Raw genomic sequence first — 14,168 nt, forward strand, 5'->3', positions numbered from 1 at the left:
TGAAAAGGAAGGAAACAGATAGTGTAAACTCAGAAGCAGAAGATGATGAAACCTCCGGTCACACACCTACATGTGATACATCTTCATTTTCTCTGCAGTTCCTGATTTCATCCAATGCGCTTGGTGTGTCTTAAGCTTTCTCTCCACAGAATAGAAGCATTTTCCAGAAGCAGCGTGAGGATGGGACACGCTGTGCTCCGTGTGCTGGGGTTTCTCTGTGAGGACATTGTTTAAATCATAGTTCCCATCGATGCAACGTCTTAAATGCCTGATGTTGTTTGTTTTACAGCCAGTTTGATAATGTATGACAATGTTTCAAACTCTGTTTCAGCTCTCATCCTCTACTGTGAACCAGCTCAAGGTAATTACACAGTTATTCTTTTGATATTCACTCGGGATGAAGCAGTATCACCTTTTAACTGTGGGATAAGTGCAGTGACAGGAAATAAAACATCTCACTTTCATGCATCTTGTGTTGGTTTCTAGATGCTCTGCTGACCATTGAGCCAAACTGGTCCACTTTATTTACCGGAGAGTCTGTTACCTTCATGTGTGACATGAGGGAAGGAAATGACAACGACTGGTTTTACACGATCAGGAAGGATGGTCGCACTTCTGTCTCTTTCAACGAACAAAAGAATTATACAGCAACTTCTCTAGATCCAGGCCAGAGTGGTGAATATCACTGTGTTGGTGATTATAAGAGGTCATATTTGAGAAAAGAAAGTAATAAAGTCTCTCTAACTGTATCAGGTAAGTTCTCAAAGTTTTACTACATGACAAATCACTTATTTATGAGCCATGTGAATATGATCACCCTAAAGTTCTTATATATATAATGTATGAATGTATATAATGTCCTTTGTTTAAAGGAGCAATCATCACATATTTAATCATTGTATCTGTTGTGAGAGAGTAATACAGGACGGTACATCCTAGAAATGAATGCATCTTGTTGTACAAAGTGTCCCTTATTAGTGATAAGAGTAATGTATTAAACCGGGCAGTTTGAAAGTGGCGCCTCCTTCAGGGGAAATGTAGTCTTTTATTATAGTATGAGTAACTTTGGCATCTTCTTCTGTCTCAAACTCTACTTTTTCTTAACATGTGTTCATATTTGTGATATATTGAACTGATTCACTAAAAAGAAAAAGGAACCATCTGTGTTACACAGACAAAGATGTGATCCTGCAAACTCCTGCGTCCACCTTGTTCAGAGGAGAGTCGGTGACGCTTCGCTGTCGGCATCGTGATCAGAGAGAGGAGGAGGCAACCTTCTACAAAGACGGATCACTGATAGAAACGGAAATAAACCAACAAAACACAGTTGAAGTGACGACTTCTCCGACGTCAACCGAGAGCTCTTACTCGTGTAAATTTGAGGATGAAGAATCTGAATCAGTAAAACTGAAAATGCAACGTGAGTACTTTTCACATTAAGGAGCTGCAGACGTATAACCTTCCCAGAGTGAAGCAGAGGGAGTTTTTATTCTCTAGAATCCACGTTAGCTTAAGTTAATCTACACTTTCAGTGGTTAATGTATGTGATGGGCACCGTTGATTGATTTCCATCGGGTCGCTACACCTTAATTATATACACAGATTTAAAAGTAATTAATATTTCTACATAATTTACTACAATAAGTTGTAGAACCACCAAGAAAACTCAATGAGATTATATTATTAATTTGAAATATCTATCAAATTAATAATTTACAGGGACAATAATGACCATATTCATGTGTTTGTTCTACATTAAACAGCACGACCAAAGGCCCGTCTCAGCAAAGGCTCTGACAATGTGACCCTGACCTGCTCTGTGGGTCAATCATCACCATCATCATCACCATCATCAGCATCATCCTCTGGTTGGAAATATTTCTGGTACAGAGGTGATATATCCTCTGAACAACTGACCACACAAGATTCCATTCTCCTCTCAAACGGACAAATCCGTGTCTCACCAAGTGGATTCTACTGGTGTAGAGGAGGACGAGGAAACCCAGTTTTCTACACGGAGTACAGTGAAGTAATAAGTGGTGAGTTGATATGGAGAACACAATGTAGAAATAATCCTTATTCATAATAAAACATATTTGACCTTTAATACACTGATACTGTTGAATCATGGACAGTTAAAATCAGGCCTGTTGTGACTCTGCAACCCAACTGGCCTGAGTTATACTCTGGAGAGACGATCACTCTTGTGTGTCTAGTCGAGGATGGAGGAGACACTGAGTGGGAGTACGGATGGGAGACACCCAACTCATACAGACCTCAAAACCCACGTGACCACATGATTAGGTCATTACTCAGTGGAAAGTACCGGTACAAGGGCAGAAGTAAAAAATACAAGATGTTCACAGACTGGAGTGATACTTTCACACTGAAACTAGATTCCAGTAAGTCACCTGTTTTATTTTGCTGAATGTAAAACAAGTTTATATTATTTCAGATGTTAGTTTGTTTGATATATTTTAAGACGATGCACCTTCACACTTGTGTGACACATTTGGAGATCGAGAACTAAGTAGGATACAAGTAGTGCTCCACTGACTCATCATTACATGTCTTCGTTCTGTGAAATCATGTCCAACAGATAAACCTAAGCCTGATCTCACTGTGTCTCCATCATGGCTGAGTCCTGGAGCCTCGGTGACTCTGAACTGCAGTGTTCAGCATCCGTCTGCAGGATGGAGGTTCTACTGGTATAAGGCTGTTCCCAAACTCTCAGAGAGCTCCTACAACTCCTACAGTTATGAGCTGCTACCTGGTAGCACCAACGGGACTGAACCCTACATTGTTCATGGACAGACGCACACGGCAGGATATATGTGCAGGGCTGAAAGAGGAGATCCAGTCTACTCCACTCATTATAGTGACACTAAGTTTGTCTGGTCTGGAGGTAGGTTTGTCTTGACTTTTCCATTCTTGCACAAAAGAAGACATTTAGTTATTATGGAGATATTTTAGTCACGTTCACGTTTTTACGTTACCGGAAGGCCACCTTAGTTTGCCGACAGGTTTGACGTTAATGCAATTATGTCTCTATTGGTGTGATCCTTTGTTTCTTCTCACCAACAATTAAAAAGATTAAGAACACAATAAACCTGCAGGATTATGTCCATCGTCCCCTCATTACGTCTTGTTTTTCAGATTTCAATCCAGCGGCATCTCTCTCAGTGAGTCCTGACAGAGTGCAACATTTCAGGGAAGAGTCGCCGTCACTGAGCTGTGAGGGAAGCTCCACTGAGTGGAGAGTGAGCAGGTTTTCTTTATATGGCTCCCCATCATACTGTACTACCTGGGGGACAATGACTGGATCCACATGCATCATGAACCGCACCCGGATCAGTGGAGTGTACTGGTGTGAGTCTGGAACAGGACAGTTCAGCAATGCAGTCAACATCACTATAAGTTGTGAGTTTTAAATGATTTTAATTTGAAGTATTTCTATTTCAACCTGCACCAGCTGGTCTTTCTGACCAAAACTTCATCTTCTTGGATCTTGTTCCAGACGATGATGTGATCCTGGTGAGCCCTGCTCTTCCTGTGGCCGAGGGACGTCCTGTCACTCTCAGCTGCAAGTCGAAGACAGACGAGGCTCTTTCTAATGTTGATTTTTATAAAAATGGAAAACTCCTCCCAAATCAGAGCAGAGGGGAGCTGAATATCTCTGCAGTCTCAAAGTCAGATGAAGGCTTGTATAGATGTGAGGCTTTGACTAGATGGCGTCTGAAATCACCAGAGAGTTGGATGTCGGTAAAATGTGAGAATGATTTAAAAAGTTAGAACTGAATTAGAAGTCTGCTTTGTTTCATTTAAACTGTGTTTTATACATTCAGGTATTCAGTAATTACATAGAGATAACAATGTTACATGAGTAGCATCGAAAGGTATGATCAAGGATTTAAGCGAGTGTGTAGTAATACTTGTGTATCTTTCTCATGATTTGTGTGTAGTTCACAGTGATGTCTCAGTGCCCGGGTCTGAACAAAGCTCTCCACTTCCTGTCGGGTTGATCACCGGGTTGGTTTGTGGAGTTTTAATGATTATGATCCTGCTGCTGGGTCTGTATCACTGCAGAAAGTCAAAATGTGAGAAGTTTTCCTTCTTATATCACATTGATTACAGTCCGATGATGAAAAGTCAAAGGTGTAATTCCAAGTCATGGAAACAATACGGTGACTTACAATATAAAATCAACTTTTTTTTTTTTTTTTTTTTTTTAACAGATTCAAGCTTCATGAGGTTAGTACAAGTCTCCCTCCTCTCATTCTGAACATAACAGCGTTGCATTACATGTTCCTTATTAAATCCACCTAATTTACTACGTGTTTTGGACCCAGCAGGTCTCAGAGCACCAATCAGAGCCCAGCTGCAGACCTGGTTGATCCTCAACAACAAGTCTACAGTTCTCTTCTCCACGGTCAGCCTGAGTTATGATTCCCTTTAGGCATCATCCTTAACTGTAAAGCTAACATTTCCCCCTTTGTTTAAGAGGATATACAAATGGTTTTAACGGGATCACAATGATTGATATGACCTTGATTTTCACTGCTCTGTAGGTGATGCTTGTGTCTATGAAGAAATCAGAGGCTCCAAACAACCAGAACATGGTACAGTATATTCTTTGAGTTTAACAGAGAGAGAAGTAAACAAAGTACTATTTTTAAATACTACAATGAAATGATTCAGTTGACTGACGACCCCGTTAGTTACATATTCTGTGGTTGGGGTTAAAGGTGATGATTGCTAAGAAGGAAGTGAGTACTTTTATTCTATGTGGTGAGAATTAAATGCCTGAACAAACAAAGGGAAATCCTCTTTTCATGCATTCGTCTGATGCTTTTTACACAGAATATGAATGAACCAGAAGAAGAGAACGTTTATGTGAGGACATGATCAGCTGCAGGTAAAGTCAAGTTCAACAGACTTTGTACTACAGTAAACCAACTATTAATACATTGTCCCTTCACACCTCATATAGATCTTCCAGGATTAATGAAGGCCTCTGTAAGGAGCGAGCCAATGGACTGGATGACAACATGAAAGACCACATCCTTTAGCAAGCAGCAATTATTGTGTGCACCTCTGCTTTCCTAATACCAGAAAGCATTTTCTACAGTTGATCTATTAGCAGATCATTTACATTTAATATTCAGTTTTTCATATATTATAATTATAATAATCCATATAATGTGTGTTTATTGTCCACTTCCATCTTTGGTGGAGTATTATGTCACTTTCTTGTTTTTAAACCTCCAGTAGACGACTATAAGAGCAGGTCGCTGGTTCCACAAGCAGCAATAATAAGTTGTTTGAAACATCAGCGTCGGTACACTGGTGATAGTGCAGCTATGGAGTCAGAAAATCATCAAGTTTCCACTCTGTATGTTCTTTACTTTGACCCGGATGTGTTTAATGTTTTATGCATCGACTGTCAGCGCCATCAGACATCTTTTGAGAATAAAAATGTTTTTTAAAAAAGCTTGGCTTTCATTATTGGCAAATGTGTTTGTCTGTTCTATAAAAATCTGATTCGTATTTGATCATCCAGCTACAATTTAGTGTCACATTAAATAGAAACCTGTGACATTTGTAACAAACCTGCCTGCAGAATAAACCCTGAACCTTGCAACCAATCACTCATAGGCTAAATACATGAACTCAATATAAATGTAAATGCTTCTCTTCAACACACGCCTTATTCCGTATCATAAAGAGACAAATCTCAGTGTACTCACAGAATAACCCGGCATCCTCACCGACACTCCCACTCTTCCTCTGAGAAATCTTTTCAGCTCGGCACCAACGTGAAACTTCAGCATGAGGGAAAAGTTCCTTTTAATGCCATTTTCCACACCATTTATTGTTTGACAGCGCACATAAAAAGTAAATACCTAACATAAACTACACGTGTACAGTTTGTCTAATGCAGCGGTCCTCAAACATTCTGAGTCACAACGATAATAATAATGATGTTTATTAGATCACCGAAGAGAAACCGGAAACGACTTAACAACATAATAAAATTAACTTCATGTTCAGTTATACAGTCATCTCTTTACCTACTTACTACCGTTCAGTGGCACCTATCCCAGCATGCATTGGGTTAGGAGCATGATAAGCGGTAGGCATTTTTCCGTATTACAGTAAATAAATTACACTGATCCCAGTTGTTAACGCGTTTCGCACTCACTGCATAAAATAAATTAATTTCCTTACCATTTTCACCAACATGAAATTGTGCCGGAGCCAATCACAGCTGAGGGGAAGGAAAGAAAGTAGTCCACCTCAGTGAGGACGGTAGTGAAACAGCTCAGGCCGTCCGATTCACTTTCACTCAAACACCAGTGACCCAGAACCGCACATTTGCAGCAAAGAGTTTTGCAATCTCTGTAAAATGTATTCGGAAACATCCCACAAAATAACATTTTAAAAAATGTTACAGGGAAAAAAAACACCATCTGAAAACATTCAAATAATCCTAAATCACAACATTTCTGCTTTAATGTTCAATTTCTTTCAGGCCGTGCAGCATTTTTGGCAACTGAGGCACAAAACTGTAAATATACACTCAACAAAAATATAAACGTCCATGACCCTGCCCTGTGACCGCAGGCACTCCACGACCGCATATGAGAGAGGGCCCGTCACGGCACTGCTTGCAGTTTTAATTACACTCAACAAAAATATAAACGCAACACTTTTGTTTTTGCTCCCATTTTTCATGAGATGGACTTAAAGATCTAAAATTCATTCCAGATACACAATATTACCATTTCTCTCAAACATTGTTCACAAATCTGTCTAAATGTGTGATAGTGAGCACTTCTGCTTTGCTGAGATAATCCATCCCACCTCACAGGTGTGCCACATCAAGATGCTGATCTGACATCATGATTAGTGCACAGGTGTACCTTATACTGCCCACAATAAAAGGCCACTCTGAAATGTGCAGTTTTGTCTCACAGCAAAATGCCACAGATGCCACAAGCATTGAGGGAGCGTGCAATTGGCATGCTGACAGCAGGAATGTCAACCAGATCTGTTGCTCGTGCATTGAATGTTCATTTCTCCACCATAAGCCGTCTCCAAAGGCGTTTCAGAGAATATGGCAGTACATCCAACCGGCCTCACAACCGCAGACCACGTGTTACCACACCAGCCCATGTGCTGCATGCTCGTCGTCCTCATCGGGGTCTTGACCTGACTCCAGCTCGTCGCCGTAACAGACTTGAGTGGGCAAATGCTCACATTCGATGGCGTCTGGCACGTTGGAGAGGTGTTCTCTTCACGGATGAATCTCGGTTTACATTGTTCAGGGCAGATGGCAGACAGCGTGTGTGGCGTCGTGTGGGTGAGCGCTTTGCTGATGTCAATGTTGTGGATCGAGTGGCCCATGGTGGTGGTGGGGTTATGGTATGGGCAGGCATCTGTTATGGACGAAGAACACAGGTGCATTTTATTGATGGCATTTTGAATGCACAGAGATACCGTGATGAGATCCCGAGGCCCATTGTTGTGCCATACATCCATGAACATCACCTCATGTTTCAGCAAGATAATGCACGGCCCCATGTTGCAAGGATCTGTACACAATTCTTGGAAGCTGAAAATGTCCCAGTTCTTGCATGGCCAGCATACTCACCGGACATGTCACCCATTGAGCATGTTTGGGATGTGCTTGACCGGCGTATACGACAGCGTGTACCAGTTCCCACTAATATCCAGCAACTTCGCACAGCCATTGAAGAGGAGTGGACCAACATTCCACAGGCCACAATTGACAATCTGATAAACTCTATGCGAAGAAGATGTGTTGCACTGCATGAGGCAAATGGTGGTCACACCAGATACTGACTGGTTCTGAGTCCCCAGACCCCCATTAAAGCAAAAAAATGCACATTTCAGGGTGGCCTTTTATTGTGGACAGTCTAAGGCACACCTGTGCAGTAATCATGATGTCAGATCAGCATCTTGATGTGGCACACCTGTGAGGTGGGATTGATTATCTCAGCAAAGCAGAAGTGCTCACTATCACACATTTAGACAGATTTGTGAACAATGTTTGAGAGAAATGGTAATATTGTGTATCTGGAATGAATTTTAGATCTTTAAGTCCATCTCATGAAAAATGGGAGCAAAAACAAAAGTGTTGCGTTTATATTTTTGTTGAGTGTATATATATATATATATATATATATAATCTTATGAAGGGAATTTATTGTAGTATCTGACACACTTGTAAACCATTAATTCAATAAGATTGAAAAAAAAATGTAAACTGTATTTTTTCATATAGACTCAACAGTATTAAACACATGCTGCTATATACTTTTATGATGGTTCATTTTTGATGCCATTACAGCAAAATAACAGCTATTTCAGTTGTGTATCAAAGTCATGTTCTGTCATGTCTGACGCAGTTAAAATGTGAATTAGAAAAGTACAAAGTTCCTGGAACTCATCTTTATTTTATTACATCCACCTGGTTGAACACAACTTACAAAAAGAATCAGGAGTGAGTCAAGGGCGAGGCCAATCATACATTATTACAATCATATCATTCGTCGAAGAGACTTTATTTTATTTTAAGTTAAGCAGCTCCGTCAGTTTGGAAAGTATGGCTGCATGGTTAGCACCTTTGCATTCGGAGACCTAAAAGACAAGAGGGTTAAAAATGTAATTAAAAAATAAATTATACAATGATGTGTATTGAAATTAACATAAAATTGACATTTGTTTCTATATGAAATTTAAACTCAAAATGTATTCATATTAAAAGGCATTTACATTCATGTCATTATGTCAAACAAGTGTTTCCATCTTTGCTTGATATTTTCATGCTTACCTTTTTTCCACAGTGGAAAAATAGGAATGTGGGCATGGACGAGATGCCATAGAGTTGAGTTATTTCCTGAAAAGAGCAAAAAGAACAACAGTAAGATGGATGAACTGAGTCAAAAACACTGCTATGACCTGATTGACCTGAAACATGCGAGGCAATACATGAGTGAAGCATCCAATAAGAACTGTAAGGTCAATTGGTCATTGAGTTGAACTGAATTGTATTATTAAAGTTGTGCTGCTGTGTGTTGGGGATCTCTGTACTAGCAGCAGTCGTAGTCAAATTACTGGTGCTTAAAGCAAAAAAACAAAATAACAACAGACTTACAGCGTTTTCATCCACGTCCACCTGCAGGAAAACCACGTCTGAATACTTAGACTCCAGTTCCTGCAAGAGAGTCGATCAATGAGCATCCATGACAAACACAATGCACACGATATCAGCTGCTATGACAAGACGTGAGTGCCCAAATCATCCACTTACATTAATGTATGGGGCAATACTATTACAGGGGCCACACCATGGGGCAAAGAAGTCCACCATCACCAGCTTGTTATCTGCCAGTATCCGATCGAACTCCGCCTACAGAAAATGAAAACATTCTCACTTGTTCTGATCAAGCTAATGTATTTACTGACCTGAACTCAGAAATTGCTTATATTTGTAAAGTACTAGTTAGTGATACTAACAGCAACGACAGACAGCTACATCAGAACCGGCCTATTAACAAAGTTAGTTTCTGATTATGATTATTATAGTGTTAAAGTAATCTTGGTGACTAATTACAGTGGTAGCGTGTTCATTCTACTTTCTACGTGTGCGTGCAGGAGCCCGGAGCACTTAAATGACACTATGAAATGAGCAACTGCTCTGGGTTTCACACCTAATACTGATGTGCAGATGTGCCAACTTTCAGGAACTAAGGGTTGACACATAAAGACAAACATTCACACCTCCTCAGCCCTGAATACAGATCCCTGAAACAATGAATACTTTGTGGTCATATTCAAAGACACTGGCCATTATGCAAAACATTGTCTATCAGCAGCATCAGTACAAAATACATTTACATTTACATTTAGCAGTCGCTTTTGTCTAAAGCGACTTACAATAAGTATATTACTCAAAACAAAGAAACCACAACTTATCATTGCCGATAAAGTAAAGAGCTAAAAAATAGAAACAAGTGTTAGATCCTAGTCTGAGTAAAGTAGAAGCTGTTCAGCAAAACATACCTTAAGAACAACAGTGCTATGATCAAAGTGCTATTTTTTAGATAAAATAGTCAGACTTTAATCTCAAAATACATGTGAGTAACGTGTTGTGCCTTTGTAAATCCACTGTGATCTGTACATTGCATTACACATTTAATGGGACATTGTTCAAAGTATGATTACTTTTGCTTTGTAAATTAAATTAATTGCGAACGTTTTCCGACTGTACTGGTTTACACAACTAATGAGTGGGTGGGGGGGAAGTGGTTATTTATAGGTTATTATGCAGTGGTTTTACTGCTTTAGATCAAATTGGGCACTAGTAGCCTACAAGCTCAAATTATTTTGACCCCCTTTTCTAAAAGTTACCAACTGCAGCTTAAAAGCTAAAACATAATATGTTCAACTAAAAGCTAACAACAATAAAATCTGCAAAAAAAACAAGAAACAACTCACCTTGTCTGCTATCTGTCTGACCATGATTGCTGCTGTCTGAACGTGCCTGGAGTGTCTGAGTTGAGGAATACCTGATGCACAAGACAAGACGCACCTATTATTACACCTACGCAATGCAAAAGGGGGAAGTCAATGTTCTTTCACAATAAAGCTTCTGTTGGCCCCGGTGTTGTGTGATGTTTCTGTGAAATGCACTTTGATTGCTTAATCATTTGGTTTACATTCACCCATTTATGTATTATTTGTTTTGATTCTGCGTTATACATTCCAAAGGTTTCTCTAATACAGATGTTTATTTTGAAGGTTTTGTCAGTGGCATGTTTATTTTTGTTGAAAATGGTTTGACCGGTTTGGTGGGTGTCTTTTTTTTTCACTCAACAGGCCAACCAGATTGTGCTTGAACATACTCATGTAAATGTTGTCTCACTATTGTCAGTGCTTCTGTGTGTTTTGTGATCTTTTGGATGAACAGTTGATAAAGAGATAAAGCAGACTTTTTACACAGCCCAAAAAAGGGAACACTTAAAGTAAAAAGTAGTTGTTGTGTTTTTTGTTCTTTTTTGCAGATAAGCAGCATAAGTGATAATTAGGCTTGTTTGAATCCAGAAAGAATGATGGGACCTGTACATTTGTAAAACGTCAAAGAGAACTGCCTCAAAACAAGCATATTAAAAGCACATAATGCAACAACTGTGACTGTACATAACGGGCTGGTTTGACTATGGAACTGTTCCCAGCTGTTTTGGAAAGCATGTAGCCTTTCGTGCAGTGAATCTTTGCAGAGAAGTAGCCTCATAGCGGGAGAAATGTAGACGAAAGGAATGTGTATTTAACCTTTTTTTTTTTTACAATTTCTCTCACATCAGATCTTGATGAACGGAATATATATATGAATATATATGAATAAATATATATATATATGAATATATATATGAATATATAAATATATATATAAATATATATATATATAAATATACACTCAACAAAAATATAAACGCAACACTTTTGTTTTTGCTCCCATTTTTCATGAGATGGACTTAAAGATCTAAAATTCATTCCAGATACACAATATTACCATTTCTCTCAAACATTGTTCACAAATCAGTCTAAATGTGTGATAGTGAGCACTTCTGCTTTGCTGAGATAATCCATCCCACCTCACAGGTGTGCCACATCAAGATGCTGATCTGACATCATGATTAGTGCACAGGTGTACCTTATACTGCCCACAATAAAAGGCCACTCTGAAATGTGCAGTTTTGTCTCACAGCAAAATGCCACAGATGCCACAAGCATTGAGGGAGCGTGCAATTGGCATGCTGACAGCAGGAATGTCAACCAGATCTGTTGCTCGTGCATTGAATGTTCATTTCTCCACCATAAGCCGTCTCCAAAGGCGTTTCAGAGAATATGGCAGTACATCCAACCGGCCTCACAACCGCAGACCACGTGTAACCACACCAGCCCAGGACCTCCACATCCAGCAGGTTCACCTCCAAGATCGTCTGAGACCAGCCACTCAGACAGCTGCTGAAACAATTGGTTTGCATAACCAAACAATTTCTGCACAAACTGTCAGAAACCGTCTCAGGGAAGCTCAACTGCATGCTCGTCGTCCTCATCGGGGTCTTGACCTGACTCCAGCTCGTCGCCGTAACAGACTTGAGTGGGCAAATGCTCACATTCGATGGCGTCTGGCACGTTGGAGAGGTGTTCTCTTCACGCATGAATCTCGGTTTACATTGTTAAGGGCAGATGGCAGACAGCGTGTGTGGCGTCGTGTGGGTGAGCGCTTTGCTGATGTCAATGTTGTGGATCGAGTGGCCCATGGTGGTGGTGGGGTTATGGTATGGGCAGGCATCTGTTATGGACGAAGAACACAGGTGCATTTTATTGATGGCATTTTGAATGCACAGAGATACTGTGATGAGATCCTGAGGCCCATTGTTGTGCCATACATCCATGAACATCACCTCATGTTTCAGCAAGATAATGCACGGCCCCATGTTGCAAGGATCTGTACACAATTCTTGGAAGCTGAAAATGTCCCAGTTCTTGCATGGCCAGCATACTCACCGGACATGTCACCCATTGAGCATGTTTGGGATGTGCTTGACCGGCGTATACGACAGCGTGTACCAGTTCCCACTAATATCCAGCAACTTCGCACAGCCATTGAAGAGGAGTGGACCAACATTCCACAGGCCACAATTGACAATCTGATAAACTCTATGCGAAGAAGATGTGTTGCACTGCATGAGGCAAATGGTGGTCACACCAGATACTGACTGGTCCCCAGACCCCCAATAAAGCAAAAAAATGCACATTTCAGGGTGGCCTTTTATTGTGGACAGTCTAAGGCACACCTGTGCACTAATCATGATGTCAGATCAGCATCTTGATGTGGCACACCTGTGAGGTGGGATGGATTATCTCAGCAAAGCAGAAGTCCTCACTATCACACATTTAGACAGATTTGTGAACAATGTTTGAGAGAAATGGTAATATTGTGTATCTGGAATGAATTTTAGATCTTTAAGTCAATCTCATGAAAAATGGGAGCAAAAACAAAAGTGTTGCGTTTATATTTTTGTTGAGTGTAATTAAAACTGCAAGCAGTGCCGTGACGGGCCCTCACTCATATGCGGTCATGGAGTGCCTGCGGTCACAGGGCAGTGTCATGGTCATACCCTTGGTGCGGCCGCTTCTCGTGGCTCAAGTTGAGACACAAGCGATGGACACCGAAAGGCATCCATCTCTCACGTGCGGTCATGGAGTGCCTGCATTCACATGGCAGCCGCCTACTTGTGCAGCGGCAACCTCCTTGTAGCGCAAGTTTAGACACAAGCGATTGACATTCAAAGCCATCCACGTGCAGTCGTGTAGTGGCTGCATTCACAAGTGAAACTACATTTCAGTCACAGAGCTCACACACATGTCCATGCCTTCCTGACATATCTCCTCCTCCCCCTAGTGTGACATCTCTCCTCCTCCCCCTGTGTCCTTCTTGCAAGCTGAAATGAGTTGAATTAGTTAAAAAAAATCAGGTGTGGCTTTTACTTGGAAAAAGTCACAAAATCAATGACATTTCCTGTCGCCAGTAGGTGGCGCTCTGACTGTGAGGCAATATAACAGTGCAGACTTGTTCAGGAAGGAACTCTAATCAAGTGTGGAAAGTTTGGAGCAGATCAGAGAAGAAACACTGAAGTTATAATAGTTTGGATGTTTATGGCAGAGTTCAACTGACAGCTGTGTGAGGTGCATGTGAAGTGTGTTATCTCTCCTCCTCCCTTTGTGTCCAGGCTGAAATGAGAGGAATTAAAAAAAGGGAATTAAAAGTGGCATGACTGTTGATCTGGTGTAAAGCAGACTGGAACTGCATGTGAGATTCACAGATTCCCCATGTGTCACTGATAGATCTCTGACTCCCCCTGGTGGTCGCTGTGCCCCTGTGTCTCTCCCCCCTATGTGTCCTGAGTGAAGATTGAGTGAAAACCTAGCTGAAATACACACTTGGCTAAAAACATTTTTTTTACCCACTTTATCATGAGTTTAGGCGGTGGGTCTCAGAGGCTTTTTTGTACATCTCTACTTGGGCTATCTAGGAAAAAATATTTCATGCGTGTACGCTTAACCTAGAGGGG

The 14,168-nt window shown here is 40.6% G+C and overlaps 2 protein-coding genes across 4 annotated transcripts in view; one reads left to right on the top strand and one right to left on the bottom strand.

The window, feature by feature from the left end:
• The window catches only part of LOC311009375 (uncharacterized protein), a 40,999-nt gene that overhangs the window by 9,475 nt on the left and 17,356 nt on the right, over positions 1-14,168 (bottom strand). The window contains exons 1-5 of one of the 3 annotated variants that reach the window (XR_014596639.1): positions 10,525-10,995; positions 9,338-9,436; positions 9,182-9,241; positions 8,858-8,923; positions 8,342-8,664 (exon numbers count right to left, since the gene is read on the bottom strand). Coding sequence is in view for 2 of the 3 variants with exons in the window: in XM_084003504.1 (XP_083859630.1) it covers positions 8,593-8,664; positions 8,858-8,923; positions 9,182-9,241; positions 9,338-9,436; positions 10,525-10,548 (321 nt within the window). In the remaining variant the exon portion in view is untranslated. Of the gene's footprint in view, positions 1-8,272; positions 8,665-8,857; positions 8,924-9,181; positions 9,242-9,337; positions 9,437-10,524; positions 10,996-14,168 lie in introns of those variants that run through there. The other 2 variants (XM_084003504.1, XM_084003505.1) reach the window with 2 other exon arrangements.
• On the top strand, positions 718-4,097 carry LOC311009371 (uncharacterized protein). Its single transcript, XM_084003498.1, has 7 exons — positions 718-753; positions 1,175-1,420; positions 1,764-2,039; positions 2,136-2,402; positions 2,600-3,420; positions 3,518-3,769; positions 3,963-4,097. The coding sequence occupies exons 2-5, from the start codon at positions 1,414-1,416 to the stop codon at positions 2,971-2,973; spliced, it is 924 nt and encodes a 307-aa protein (XP_083859624.1). The 5' UTR covers positions 718-753; positions 1,175-1,413; the 3' UTR covers positions 2,974-3,420; positions 3,518-3,769; positions 3,963-4,097.

The sequence above is a fragment of the Eutrigla gurnardus genome (assembly GCF_963514095.1).
Source record: "Eutrigla gurnardus genome assembly, chromosome: 23".
Lineage (NCBI taxonomy): Eukaryota > Metazoa > Chordata > Actinopteri > Perciformes > Triglidae > Eutrigla > Eutrigla gurnardus.